Source organism: Octopus bimaculoides, chromosome 20 (assembly GCF_046866305.1).
Source record: "Octopus bimaculoides isolate indiv1 chromosome 20, ASM4686630v1, whole genome shotgun sequence".
In the NCBI taxonomy this organism is placed as follows: domain Eukaryota; kingdom Metazoa; phylum Mollusca; class Cephalopoda; order Octopoda; family Octopodidae; genus Octopus; species Octopus bimaculoides.
Window position 1 is genome coordinate 7,019,424 of NC_142947.1, and position 13,804 is coordinate 7,033,227.

General features: G+C 37.7%; 2 protein-coding genes across 2 annotated transcripts in view; one reads left to right on the plus strand and one right to left on the minus strand.

Annotated features, from left to right (window-relative positions):
- LOC106869190 (hydroxyproline dehydrogenase) overlaps positions 1-13,804 on the minus strand; it is a 37,968-nt gene that overhangs the window by 10,017 nt on the left and 14,147 nt on the right. The window lies entirely within an intron of this gene.
- On the plus strand, positions 497-11,360 carry LOC106869193 (uncharacterized). Its single transcript, XM_014914826.3, has 11 exons — positions 497-1,255; positions 1,617-1,728; positions 2,318-2,383; positions 2,983-3,027; positions 4,104-4,158; positions 5,114-5,248; positions 6,333-6,377; positions 6,863-7,003; positions 8,220-8,330; positions 9,096-9,203; positions 10,982-11,360. The coding sequence occupies exons 1-11, from the start codon at positions 1,245-1,247 to the stop codon at positions 10,984-10,986; spliced, it is 834 nt and encodes a 277-aa protein (XP_014770312.2). The 5' UTR covers positions 497-1,244; the 3' UTR covers positions 10,987-11,360.

The following is a 13,804-nucleotide window of genomic DNA, read 5'->3' on the forward strand; positions in this document are numbered from 1 at the left end:
CCAGTTCTAACCGGTTTTAACTTGAAACGGGTAGAATATTTGAACCAGATATGGTTTGAATGGGTATGTGTATGTGTGTGTGTGTGAGACAGAGAGAGAGAGAGAGAGAGAGTGTGTGAGTCTATGTATATACATGTGTGTGTGTGTGTGTGCGAGCGCGCGCGTACATGTATTTGCCTATACATATGTATATGAACAAGTGTACACGTCTACCCATACATCTCCCTTTTAATTCTACCCAAAGTGCATGCATATATTTACATACTTTTTTCTACCTTTGGATAGAACTTTCCATATCCATTAACATAAACTTTCTCCTTCATAACACCTGCATATTCTGAAAATGTAACTTTCCCAAATGAAGTGCATCTTATATTCAAGGCTCTGATGAAGCTACAGAATGTCATCCTGGTACTCAACTAGGAGTTTACTACATCGTATTGCAGAAACAGCTGTAAGCTAATGAAGTTCATTACATAACATTTGTTTTTTTTTCTGGTATCTTCTCTTTCATTTCTATTACTACTCTATACTCATATAACATTGTGTTCTACACCATACGTATATTGAGTTCTACACCAGGTTATTAGTCTCGCTATATCTAAGCGAAATACTAAAATACATACTTGGACTACGCAGAGTAGGAGGATACACGTGGATGGAAGGGATCTCTGAAGGAGTCACAAATGTGTGATGAAAGATTTCCAGACAATGGACATAAGATAACAATAATAAACGAGTGAAGAATGAATATATAGTGCATGTGTTTATTTGGCAAGAAAAAGGGGAAAAAATGACCGCCCCAAAACATGCATACACACATCAATCAATCAATCAATCAATCATCCATAGAAACCGTACCACAACAGCCAATTTTTTTTTAGATTTGTAATTCCCCGTAGCCGAAAAGAAGGGGTTTATATCGAAAAAAATTTTTTTAAGCGTGGTTTGATGGGAGGACGGGCGGAAGTCTTGCCAATACTTTGCTCAAGGACGCAGTGTCCCACCAGGAATCGAATTCACGATCTTATGATCGTAATCGGAAAACCCTAATAAGCCACGTGCCTTCACACTCAGTAACAGTTATTTGAAAAAGTAACAAAAGAATTATCTCGCAGGGACTTCTTTGCTTTTACACCGACAGCTTGTTAGTCTGGATTATTCCCCTTGCCGTTCAATACATGTGCTTTTGTTATATTGCGGCTTAATTAACAAAACCCCACATCCGAAGCGATATTTCACTTATGGCCTCAATGTAAGTATTCAACATACACACTTTACATAAAACTCAACTGTTATTTGGATAATAATTTAATTTATGTTATAACGTAATCACCCGTTTAATAGTATCTCTTAGTATGCCCACTTGTAGATCACCTGAGGCTCTTTTACTGGTGGATGTGAAGTCAATTCTTGTGTGGAAAGCTAGTCTAACATCTCTACCTATTACTAGTACCTATTCATTTGTGCTGGACAGATCATGGAAGCAGACATGGCTTTGTGGTTAAGAAATTCGTTTGGAAACTTGGCAGTTTCGGATTCGATCGTGTGAGTTGCAGAAATTATAGTAAAATATTAAATTACATAAAATAAATATAATTTCGTTTTTTTTTCAGCTACGAATGTCCTCGGAATTTTCAAGTTGAGTGTGTTGGAAAGGAAAGCTTAAAACTTTCAGATGTCAAAAACGATGACATTGAACTTTGGTTAATAAAATCCCCTGTTGACGTAAGTAAGATCAGTGCTATTAATTTCATGGGGAGAGGGAGAAAAGGGAACTATATCAAACCCCAGTAGTTGACTGGTATTTATTTTATTGATGTTAGAAATGAGAGCAATGGGATGATAGATGGCTGGGTTGAAGAAGGTTACCTGTCTATGGAATGGGACAAATTGAGGGGTGTTCTTCCAAATGTCAGAGAATAAACCCTGTAGAAGTTGAGGAATGGAAGAATAGAATTTGGTGCGTGTTGGAGCAGGTTCTGGGTGTTCATGGGTATGATGGGAGGGACATTGTTAGGGGTCAGTGGCCTTTGTTTTGTTTGAAGTAAAATTGGTGAATTCGAGCTGGGATATGCACAGAGGAAAAGCTTGACAGTAACTGACACTCCCAGCTTGTCATCAACTGTTGTTGCCAACTTGCATGTTTGTTATGTGAGACACAGTTTGTCACCTGAGATGTTTTATGATTGAAAAAATTATTCACAATCTGATTTGTTCATCATGAGAAGTGTTAATAAACTGAGGTCATTCTGTACATACATATTGCATAAAGCTATTTTTACTATATTTGTTTGTATTTCTTTATATTTTCCAGTTTGATATTTCCCGTCTGTCAGGTCACAAGATAAAAAACAAATTCAATATTCATTTGGAGGGAAATGTAAGTTATGGCTAACAATATATTCTCTTTTGTTGTTATTTAACCCCATCTCAGCTCTGATCTAACAGGGATATAATCAGAAGGTGTTCTAAATGTGACTGTCTTGTCTCTGTGTATAATCTACAAACACACACACACACACTCTCTCTCTCTCTCTCTCTCTCTCTCTCGCTCATAAGGTGTCACCCAAGGTGACGAGCTAGCAGAATTATTAGCATGCCAAGCAAAATGCTTAGTGGTATTTCATTCATCTGTATGTTCTGAGTTCAAATTCAGCCAAGACCGACTTTGCCTTTTATCGTTTCAGGCTTGATAAAATAAATACCAGTTGAGCACTGGGGTTGATGCAATTGACTTGATTGCTCCTGGGTATGAGTAAAAAAAAACCCAAAAGATACTGCACCCCTCTGTCAAGCCAGTGTGGTAGAGTAGGCTCATTGAACCAGTAGGATCACAAACCATTCTCAGGTGTGACTTGAAGGAGATTTAGTTGGTATTTTTAACAGGTGAAACAAACCATGCTTTTGATATATGTATGTAACTAGTCTGTTCTAATAATTGACATGTTTCTTTTTTTTATATTTCATTTTCTTTTCTAGGATAATATTAAATATGTTGTTAGAAAGAACCAAAATACATCAGAGGTGAGTATATTTTCCCTGAATGTAAGGTGTGTGTGTGTGTGTACTTCAGTACTTTGGGTATTCAGTTACTATTTCCTCCATCTTGTTTTGCACTTTAGTGCTTACATGTTATATATATATATATGTGTGTATGCATGCATACATACATACATACATGCATGTGTGTATGTATTATAGTAAATTTGTCTTACACCTGTTTCCACTAACCATTATAGATTTGTTATTGATTGGTTTCCACAATTGGCCCATTGATCAGTTGTGAAAAATTGAATGACCTAGAGAATTAATGCTACTTTTGTTAGAGTACTGAAATACTGAAGGAGGTAGCTTTATGCCAGGTGATGACAGGTTTTATTCATCATCATCATCATCATCATCATCGTTTAATGTCCGCTTTCCATGCTAGCATGGGTTGGACGATTTGACTGAGGACTGGTGAAACTGGATGGCAACACCAGGCTCCAGTCATACATACATATATATACATACATGTAACCTGTCTTCAACTGGTATAAAGCCACCTCTCTCAATACTATACCCCCTCCCCCATAGAAACCGTGCCAAAGAAATCCTCTGGCTCACCAGCTCTTGTCCAAACCAAACTAACATGAAAAACCACATCCAGCTATAGAAACCTTGCCAAGGCAAACATTGGACCATGACACAGTCCTTCAACTCATTGGATCCTGTTGAACCATTAAATGATGACGTAGTAGTTGTAAACACCATCCGAACATGTTCGATGCCAGGGCAGCCCGATTGGCTTCTGTGCCAACGGCACGTAAAAAGCTCCTACTACACTCTTGGAGTGGTTGGCATTAGGAAGGGCATTCAGCTGTAGAAACATTGCCAGATCAGATTGGAGCCTGGTGCAGCTGCTGGCTTTCCAGACCTCAGTCAAACCGTCCAACCCATGCCAGCATGGAAAACGGATGTTAAATGATGATGATGATGAAACACTGTGTCATTGATTTAGTTGTTTCCTTCCTCCTGTATTAGTCCTATCTGCTTATTTACATATAAATTATATGACAGGTTGCTTAAATATCTTTATATATCTTTGTCTTTGCTTCCAGCTAGATTCATATCAATGTCTTTTTCCACACGATACAAAAGAAAGTTTCGCTGTAGGTAAGTAAAAACATTTTCTTTCCCATTTCAACTGCTGGATGACTAAACATCATTGCTAGCTATACTTTTTATTTAGGCACATAACATGTAAGACATTAATTTCACATCTACTGCCTTTAGAAAAAAAAACCCATCACCTTGGATAATGAAGTCCAAGGTGATGGGTTTTTTTTTTCTCAAGGCAGTAGTCCAAGGTACACTATGCCTCAAAAAAGCTACAAGACTGGATGGTCATGGCTGGGGTGTACTTTATCATAGGCCTGTTGGATCAAGTCTGACTTGGGTCTAAACAAAACAAAGAAACAATGTGGTTTTGGATTTGATCTTATTGCTTGGTGCCTTTGACAAATGCCTTTTCTTGTTGTGTCAGGATGACCAGAGCCTTATGAATGAAACTTGGTTGGAAGAAAGTGTGTGGAAATCTCTGAGGGACCATTCACCTTTTTGGGTGGTACTTTAATTTGCTGACCATTTTTAACTCTGTCACATGACTGTTGAAGGTCATGTGACAGTGTTATAGAAGCCTCTTGATTACAGGTGTTCAAGTCAGGTTTCATGTGTGACAATAACTTTCACCCCCTCTCCCTCCTCTCCCCACCATAACTTTCTCCCCCTCTCCCATCATAACTTCCTCCCTCCTTCTCTATCACCATAGCTTACACCATCTCTTCCTCCCTCTCACATAACTTTCTCTCTCCCACCATACCTTTCTCACTCTTTCCCTCTCTCCCACCATCCCTCCTTCTCTATCACCACCACCTCCCTCCCTTTCTCCATCCTTCCTTTCATCCTTTCCACCATAACTTCCTCCTTTCATTGTGTCTCCATGGTTGCATTCTATATCCAAGAAAGTAAGATGTAGTTTGAGGGGGACTCTGCTACTATTTCTATTAAGTTGAGCAACGTCTTGTAAATGAAAGTTAATTTTTATAAAACCAATCAAATTCTTCTTAAGGTCCCTCACTACAAGGACAGTTGGATATTACCAAAGTTCATAAAATACCAACTTCTACCGATGTTCAGATTCCAACTAAAACTCAACCTCACTTCCCATCAGGCCTGAAGCAGCGCTATGTACCATTTGGCAGTAGTAAGTTAGAAGCTGTTTCTAGTTTCCAAATTTTTCTGTATCTTTCCTTGAGTAGAACTATCGTCATCTCCTAACGCTTTAGCATTCAATCAAGCCATGTCTGGCCCGCTTACACCTGCCCTACAATGTCATTCTAAAAATATACAAACACGCCATTGAAATTTTGAAGCTACAATATAATGCTTGATTAATTTAAAACAATGTGAATACATAAGGATCACATGTGACAGAGTAACCTGAAAGCTAAAGGGTAAAACCAGCCATATCCAGCCTAAATATTCTCCGTTTTACGTTCAAGTGAGCCAGAGCTGGCCTCTCACATCTGCCTTACAATGTCATTGCTGCATCATCACAATCTTGAAGCTACGGAACAATGCATGATTAATTCAAAGCAATGAGAATAAATAAGCATTACATTTGACAGAGTAATCTGAAGGCTAAAGGGCGAATGTCCATCTTCCATGATGGTATGGGTTGGTCATTTTAACAGGATCCAGGGGGTCTAAGGACTGCATCATTCTCCAATGTCTGCTTTTGCATGCTTTCTATAGGTGGATGCCCTTCCGAACATCAATCACTTTGCAGAGTTTATGGTTACTTTTTTGTAACACCAGCACTAGTGAGGTCACCTTACAGTCCACAAGACTAAAATCCACTTTAACTGAGCATGGCTACAGTGGAGAGAGAGAGGTGGTTTTAGTGTATAAGAGATGAGAGGATTAAAATATGAAAGAAGGGGTCAGATCAGACCATGTATAGCTATGATGTAGACCGTGTTATAGCTATGATGTCGCCCATGTCATAGTCATGATGTATTGTAGATCTTATCATAAGCTCTGTCCTCACCACAATTGTTTGCTGTAAGGATTATTTTTATCCCTTTTGATATATCAGGAAATCTGTAGAATCATTAAAGTGTTTGTAATCAGAAATGTCTATCAATGGGTAATTAACTATTGATATCTGCAAGGAGAAAGAAATGGAATTTATTATTCTAAAAGGGAAGGAAGGAATGTTTAAAGTATTATTGCTTGTTTTCTGGGTTTCTGTGTTTGTCTTCTAATCTTATTGAATTTGTTTTTAGGTTCACCAAAACAGTTTACCAAAAAGAGAAAGTCTGTTAAAAAAGGTAAGGTTAGACTGAAATAAAATGTTGCTTTCATCATCATCGTTGTTTAATGTCCGCTTTCCATGCTGGCATAGGTTGGACGGTTTGACTGAGGACTGGCAAGCCAGAAGGCTGCACCAGGCTCCAATCCGATTTGGCATGGTTTCTACAGCTGGATGCCCTTCCTAACACCAACCACTCCAAGAGTGTAGTAAGTGCTTTTTACGTGCCACCGTCATGGGAGCCAGTCAGACAGCACTGGCATCGACCACACCATTATTACCATCTTCGTCATGATTATCATCATCACCATGATCACCACTACCACCATCATCATCATCATTGACATCATTATCACCACCTCAAGTTATCACCATCATTGTTTTTATGTCCTCATATTCTGTGGTGGAATGGGTTTAAAACAAGTCTTGTTAAGGCTGTGTTCTATATATATTAATAATATTGTTTAAGACAGCATTGATGGTATTAATATCTTTTATTTCAAGATACGGAAAAATGTGAAGCTGAAATAAATGGTTTTGAAGAAGGTAGTACCAAAAAGAAGAAACATAAAAAATCAAAGAAAGAACCTGTAGAATCAGATGTATTGAACGAGACAACAGACAGTGTAATAATATTGACACAAGGTGAGTGTATATCTGGAGGTATGAGAGCTTTGATTGTTGGCACTGGGTAATGTTCACTGAAAGCTGAGTGAGTCATTGGGTAGAACTCCCTCTAAACTGAGACATAGGAAAAAGTTCCCTGTAAACTGAGTTGTTAGGGAGTGTTCCCAATGAACTGAGTCATCATGGAGAACTCCTTGCAAACTAAGTCATTGTGGAGAGCTCCCTATAATGTATAGTAGTCAAGAGAGTTCCCTGTAAAATGAGTCATAAGGGAGAGTTCCCTGCAATGTGAGGAAGTCATTGGAGTGTCCTATAAATTGAGTCATCGAGGAGAGCTCCTTATAAAGCGAGTCTGTAACAGTTCTGATTCCCTGTTAAAGCCATTTCCCTTCACTTATGCTACTAACGCTTTAGGGGAGGGGCATGAGCATCATAACCTCTTACTCTACAATAATAAATTTGGGACTTTGTAGCTGGTCAAAAAGAATTAATAGATATCTTATATAGGTGGTATTTATTGACAATAGCAGTGTGAGGTCCTGATCAGATAGAACTTGATGCAGTTAGTTAATTCTTACCCAAACGACAGACACCAGCTCCAGTGTTCAAATCTGATCTCCCTATTATGTAGGGGAGAGATATCTTTGGAGGCAAGGTGGACCTTTATGGCAGGTAACTCTACCACGTAAAAAAACTAGGTACTTTTTTCATGGCTTAGTTAGCACCTTTGACCTCCACATGGGCCCTGGAGGAGATTAGGAAAGATAAGAGAAGGAAGGTTGTTGTAGGATGTAGCACAACAAGGCTTTAAGTTATCCTCAACCCAGAAACCTGTCCTGAATGTTGGCCACAAGGTGGACTCCATTAAAGGAACTCAACGTCCTGTAGGACTTAAACAAGGGGACGGTAGACTCCACTAAAGGAACCCAATAGCCAGTGAGTGGATAAGGTTAGATCTACCACATGATGACTGATAAATCAATACTCTCATCAAGTGAACCCTGTAAATGGGTGTGAGCTTGGTGGTGCCCTTAATACCAACCACTCAGGGTGAAACAGCCTCAATCAATTCAACTAAATAAAGTGAAAGAAAATATTTTAAATTGTCTCAGGGTCTTCAGTATTCTAGGCTCTTCTGACCATTATTTCATTTCGCCCCCTTTAATTTTCTTGAAAGGAATTTTCATTTGCTCCATAGGGTTTTTTCTCATTTACTTTTATCTACTCTGTGTAGATGTTGAAACCCCAGTGAAAAAGAAAGGACATAAAAAGAAGAAGAAGGAAAAGGAAGAGGAGGAAGATCAAAATGAAAGTATTCTGCTTGTTGATGATTCTGAGATACCAAGTAAGTTGATGGACAGAGATGGAGGTGGAGTGGTTTACTAGATGGACAGTGTCCTGGAGAGGCTAGTTCTTAAAAATATTTGCATGGTTTGATCAGTTTGGTTGGGTTGAAGCAGCCAACATCCAGAGATACAAGCAAGATTTCTTGGTTGGTGGGAAAGGAGCAGCCAGTGACCAGACTGAAAGCATCTATAAGACAAATGAGATGCAGAAGCAGAAATGAGATCTTGTCCTCTGATCACAGCTATTGTCATAATTGTTGCCATAACGATGTAATGAACAGTCTCCCACCACTGCTTGACAACCAGTGTTGGTGTGTTTACGCTCTCATAACTTAGCAGCTTGGCAAAATGAGACTGATAGAATAAGTATCAGGTTCAACCCTTTCGTTACCAACCTGGCTCTGTAGTACAAATGTCTTGTTTTCATAAGTTTTGAATTAAAATCTTCCACTAAACCTTAGTCACAATTTATGTTCCTAACACTAGCTTAATGATGACTAAGTTATTTTACTAAATTCTTTCTTATATTTAAAGTAAGTGAGAGAAACACAAAATAAATACAGTAACGAAAGGGTTAAAAGGAGTGTTAGTACTGGGGTCCATTCATTCAACTTAAATTCTTCAAAAATGTGCCCCAGCATGGCCGCAATCTAATGACTGGAATAAGTAAAAGAATAAAAGTTAAAGGTACCCAGAAAGCAAATCGGTCTTTTAGTCTTTGAATACTTTGAAATAACTCATGTTTTTTTTTTTTTGTAATTCAGGTGAATTATTAATAAATGATTATCATCTTGCTGGAGACGGTGAACAGGCTTTCCAGAAAGTTTCTAAACATAAGAAAAAGAAAAAGAAACATAAAGAATCTTTTACAGGTAATTTTTTTTTTTTAAACCTAATAAATAATCACATTGTCAAAATCTCAAAGCTTTGAGATAATGCATGATTAATTCAAGACAATGTGAATAAATAAGCCTTACATTTGATGAAGTAATCTGAATACTAAAGGATGACACTTGTGCCTGTGGCACGTAAACAAAGCATTCGAGTGAGGTCGTTGCCAGTGCCGCTGGACTGACTCCTGTGCAGGTGGCACATAAAAAACACCATTTGAGCATGGCCGTTGCCAGTACTGCCAGACCGGCTCTCGTGCCGGTGGCACGGAAAAGCACCCACTACACTCTCGGAGTGGTTGGCGTTAGGAAGGGCATCCAGCTGTAGAAACTCTGCCAGATCAGATTGGAGCCTGGTGCAGCCATCTGGTTCGCCAGTCCTCAGTCAAATTGTCCAACCCATGCTAGCACGGAAAGCGGACGTTAAACGACGACGACGACGAAGTATATAGTTGTAGTTACTCCCCTTGCTTTTTCGTTGGTTGAAATTGCTCAATAAGGTTTACCTCCCCTATATACAGATGCCGCGTCGATTAATTATTAATTTCCATTTTGGTTCCTGAAAACAAGGGAGAAAACTCTGTTTCACCTCTTGTTATCTCGGCTGATGTGTGTTAATGTTTCAAACCCAGTTGCTCTCAAACTAACTCTTCCTCCTCCTCCTCAAGTATATTAATGACTTTTTGCCTCTTCCTACTTCCTTTATTAACAAGAAAACAAAATAGAGATTATACTGTAGTGGGTGCGTTAATGCAGTGTTGTGAATAAACAAACATTTGAATCAGTTCAAATATGTTTCCGACATATTTGATGAAAAAGGCCATGTTCAATGTTAATTTGCCATAGAGAATCTTTCTCACTTTAGGCAAATAAGTTTTGCAAAACACGAACTGTCATTTCAAAGTGCCCCTTCTTGGTAGAACAAATGTTTCTGAAGTCATTTCAGGGTTGCCTCTTTTGCAGTGCTGATGATAGTCAAGGAGTGAGAAGCACATTCAGTATTTCTGCCAATAGAAGGTGCTTTAAAATGTCTGTTAGTGTTTTCCAATACTTATTGCCTAAAGCAAAAAAGGTTCTCTGCAGAAAATGAACAATGAATATGGCTTTTGTATAGGTCAAATATGTCCCAAATGTATCTGAACTGATGTAAAAGTTTGTTTAAAATAGATTGTATTCAAATACTTCTTCTCTGTTTGCCAAGTGTCATGCAAATGTCACCCGTGCCAGTGGCACATAAAAGCACCTATTGCACTTTCAGAATGGTTGGTGTTAGGAAGGGCATCCAGCCATAGAAACCATGCCAAAACAGACTGGTGTCTGGTGCAGCCTTCCAGCTTACCAGCCCTGGTCAAACTGTCCAACCTATGCCAGCATGAACAGCGACATTAAATGATGAGGATTATACATATATATATATATATACACACACATACAGGATAGGCTAGAAGTCACACCAAAACATTTGACATTTTATTTACATTTCATTTTTGTTATTACTCATTTTGCTCATCATATACAAGTACCCATCTATTCATCATTATTTTATTTATTTTATTCGAGTTTAGAAAAATTGAAGCATGTCTTTGACAATTCTGGAGCATATTGAATTTATTTTGTGTGTGACTTTTGGCCCACCCTTTACATATACAGACACACAGAGACATATATTTTCACTTATATATATATATATATATATACACACACACAAATATATAAATGTTGTATTTATCAATTCAATGCTTCATGTCTCTGTCTTACAGAATAATAATCACAATTTACATGAGATCCTGGCTGTCCTGTATGGTAGACTCTGCTGCTGATACTTCTCTGCCTCCATTACCAAAACAGGAGAATTAACAGAGACAAAAGAAGCTACTGGTAGTCTTTGCATTGAATAAAACCTTTCTCAGAATGACCATGATGAAGGAATTTTACAGAAACTGTTTAGAGAGAAAAAAGGCCAAAATATGAATGTTAACTGAGTTTCTGATGTCTGTCATGTGACTGCATAGAGTTGCCAAAGACAACTTTTGGAGATTAAGTTTTCCGTTAATGACTGGAACTTTTTAATTACTATTCAGTTGGTGGTGGTGAGAATATTTTTAAAAAAACGTTTAAAAATTTTATTTTCAAAATTGACTTCCTTGTTGGTTTTTATTTAATTATTAATTTATTTACAGCTACTTGAATTGCATTCTTTTTAATATCAGATATAATTTGGTGGATAGGGGGCACCAGACATTGTCATCTTTATCATCATCACGTATATGGATAACAATTCTACATAATTTAGAAATATGTTTTGAACTGTCAAACTAGCCAAACAATAGTTTTAGAACCCACGTATTATAGCATTTATGCGCTTTGAGATCCAGTTCTGAAAAAGAATTATTCCATGTTATAAATTTTGTGATGTCAACGACATACAATTCTTGCTGGTAAGAAAATAGTTTCCAAAATAGAGAACTTTGAAAGATTGTTTCGGTCCAATGGTAGAACGTCTGTCGTGTGTACAGGAGATGTGGATTCAAGTTCCATGGGCAATCTTCAACTTTTTCTCTCCATAAGGGTTTTTCTTCCCAATATTTATATGCTATTATTATATAAATCCCTTCAGGGAGATGGTAGAAACTCCATATGTTGTATCCAGTCCAAGCTTTGGTCGCATAAGAGGTGTAGTGGTATCACAGGAAGATTAACAGAGAAAATAGTCTGTGTGTAGGGCAAATGTACACTAAAAATGCACAGAGAATAGAATTCCTCAAATGCTTGTAGAGATCCTTAGAAATAGTAGACAGCTTCTGTTACCTAGTTGACCAAGATAGCAGTGGAGGAGAAAATTCTGAAAGCATAGTTGCTAAAATAAGAATGAACTACATAAAGTTCAGAGAGCTTCTATCTTTGTTGGTAACTAAGGGCCTCTCCCTCAGTATGAGAGGCAGAATGTATGATGCCTGTGTACATACAGCTACGCTACATAGCAGTGAAACATGGACTAGTATGTTCCATTGGATGAGTAATATCAGTGTCCACATACAACAGGGTGTAAATGATTTAAGTGGAAAACTGAGTATAAAAGGCATTAGATGATGTGTGCAAGAGAGTAGACTGTGCTGATATGGTCATGTGATGCATACCAATGAGGGCAGCTGCATAAAGAAGTGCTGAGCTGTAACTGTGGAGGGAACCTGTTGAAGGGGTAGACCCAGGAAGATGTGGGACAAAATGGTGAGAAAGGATCTTTAAACACTGAGCTTCAGTGAGGAAAAGACAAGGGACTGGGAGTTGTGGCAATTTGCTGTACTTCAAAAGATGTGTCAAGCTAATTAAAATCACTGTCGTCCATACATACAAATATGTCTTTTGCAGGTGCTGGTGCCACGTAAAGTGCTCTGTTGCTGGTGCTAAGTAAATGCACCTGTGCCAGGGACACGTGAAAAGGAAACCCAGCACACTCTGTAAAGTAGTTGGCATTAGGAAAGGCACCTAGCTGTAGAAACCATACCAAAACAGACAGTTGTAGTGTGGACAGCTGTTGTCAAACCGTCCAACCCATGCAAGCATGGAAAACATGTTAAATAATGATACATATACGAACATAATCAGTTTTGAAGCCCTGTTAACCAAATTGTGATGAGTAATTGAAAGACATTTAAATAAGGGTGATCCATTCCAGGCAACACCCAAACTTCTCATAAAGGCATAAAATGATGTTTTATTTGTCCATCCATCACTAACAAATACATTAATATATACATTTATTTATATATATATATATATGTATATATATATACAGGTAGATTGTACAAGGCATATGTGCGAACTGCCATGCTTCATGGCTTCTATCTATTTATGGTTATGTTTTAGCAAAAAAAATATGGGAAATATTATTTTCTATATGAAATATGAAAATTAACAGGCTGCATGCAATGAATTAATGAACCATTTGTACAAATCTTTCACAGCCACTTATTTCAGATCAGTAAATGAATGGGCTCTCAGTGACTTACATGCGTGCATAATCTAACTGTGGTTAAGTGATCAAATTTCAGCTTGCTGTGCAAGTTTAATTTTCTTCCATAAAACTCTTAGTTATTCAGTTTGTTCTTTTAAAGAACTGCTGGTATAATGATACCTCAATGTGTATTTGTATATATATATATATATAGTATTTAAACCGGCCATATCCAGCTGAAATATTCCACCTGTTTTTATGTTCAAACTGGCTGGATCTGGCCTCTCACACCTACCCTACAATATAATTTTAAAAAGAAACTGTCATATCCTCAAAATCTCAAAGCTATGAGATAATGCAAAAGAATGTGAATTAATGAGCATTACATTTAGTCAATCAATGTAATCCAAATGCTAATGGGTTAAAACATCTTAATTCAGCTCCATGTGACTTAGTTTCACAGGCTTCTAACAGTAATCTGAACCTGGATGAGTCAGGTTTCTATTAGAAACTTGCAAGTCACATGAAACTGAACCAAGTTGTTTTAAATAACACATGTAACTCCTACTAAATGTGTTCAGTGCATTTTTCTTTCATTTGTTTACTCACTCATCTCTCTATTTATCTA

Bases quoted from the DNA above. Each gene is read 5' to 3' on its own strand.
- LOC106869193 (XM_014914826.3), top strand. The intron at 4,159-5,113 runs GTAAGTAAAAAC...ATTCTTCTTAAG, and splicing joins AAAAGAAAGTTTCGCTGTAG to GTCCCTCACTACAAGGACAG. The intron at 7,004-8,219 runs GTGAGTGTATAT...TACTCTGTGTAG, and splicing joins TGTAATAATATTGACACAAG to ATGTTGAAACCCCAGTGAAA.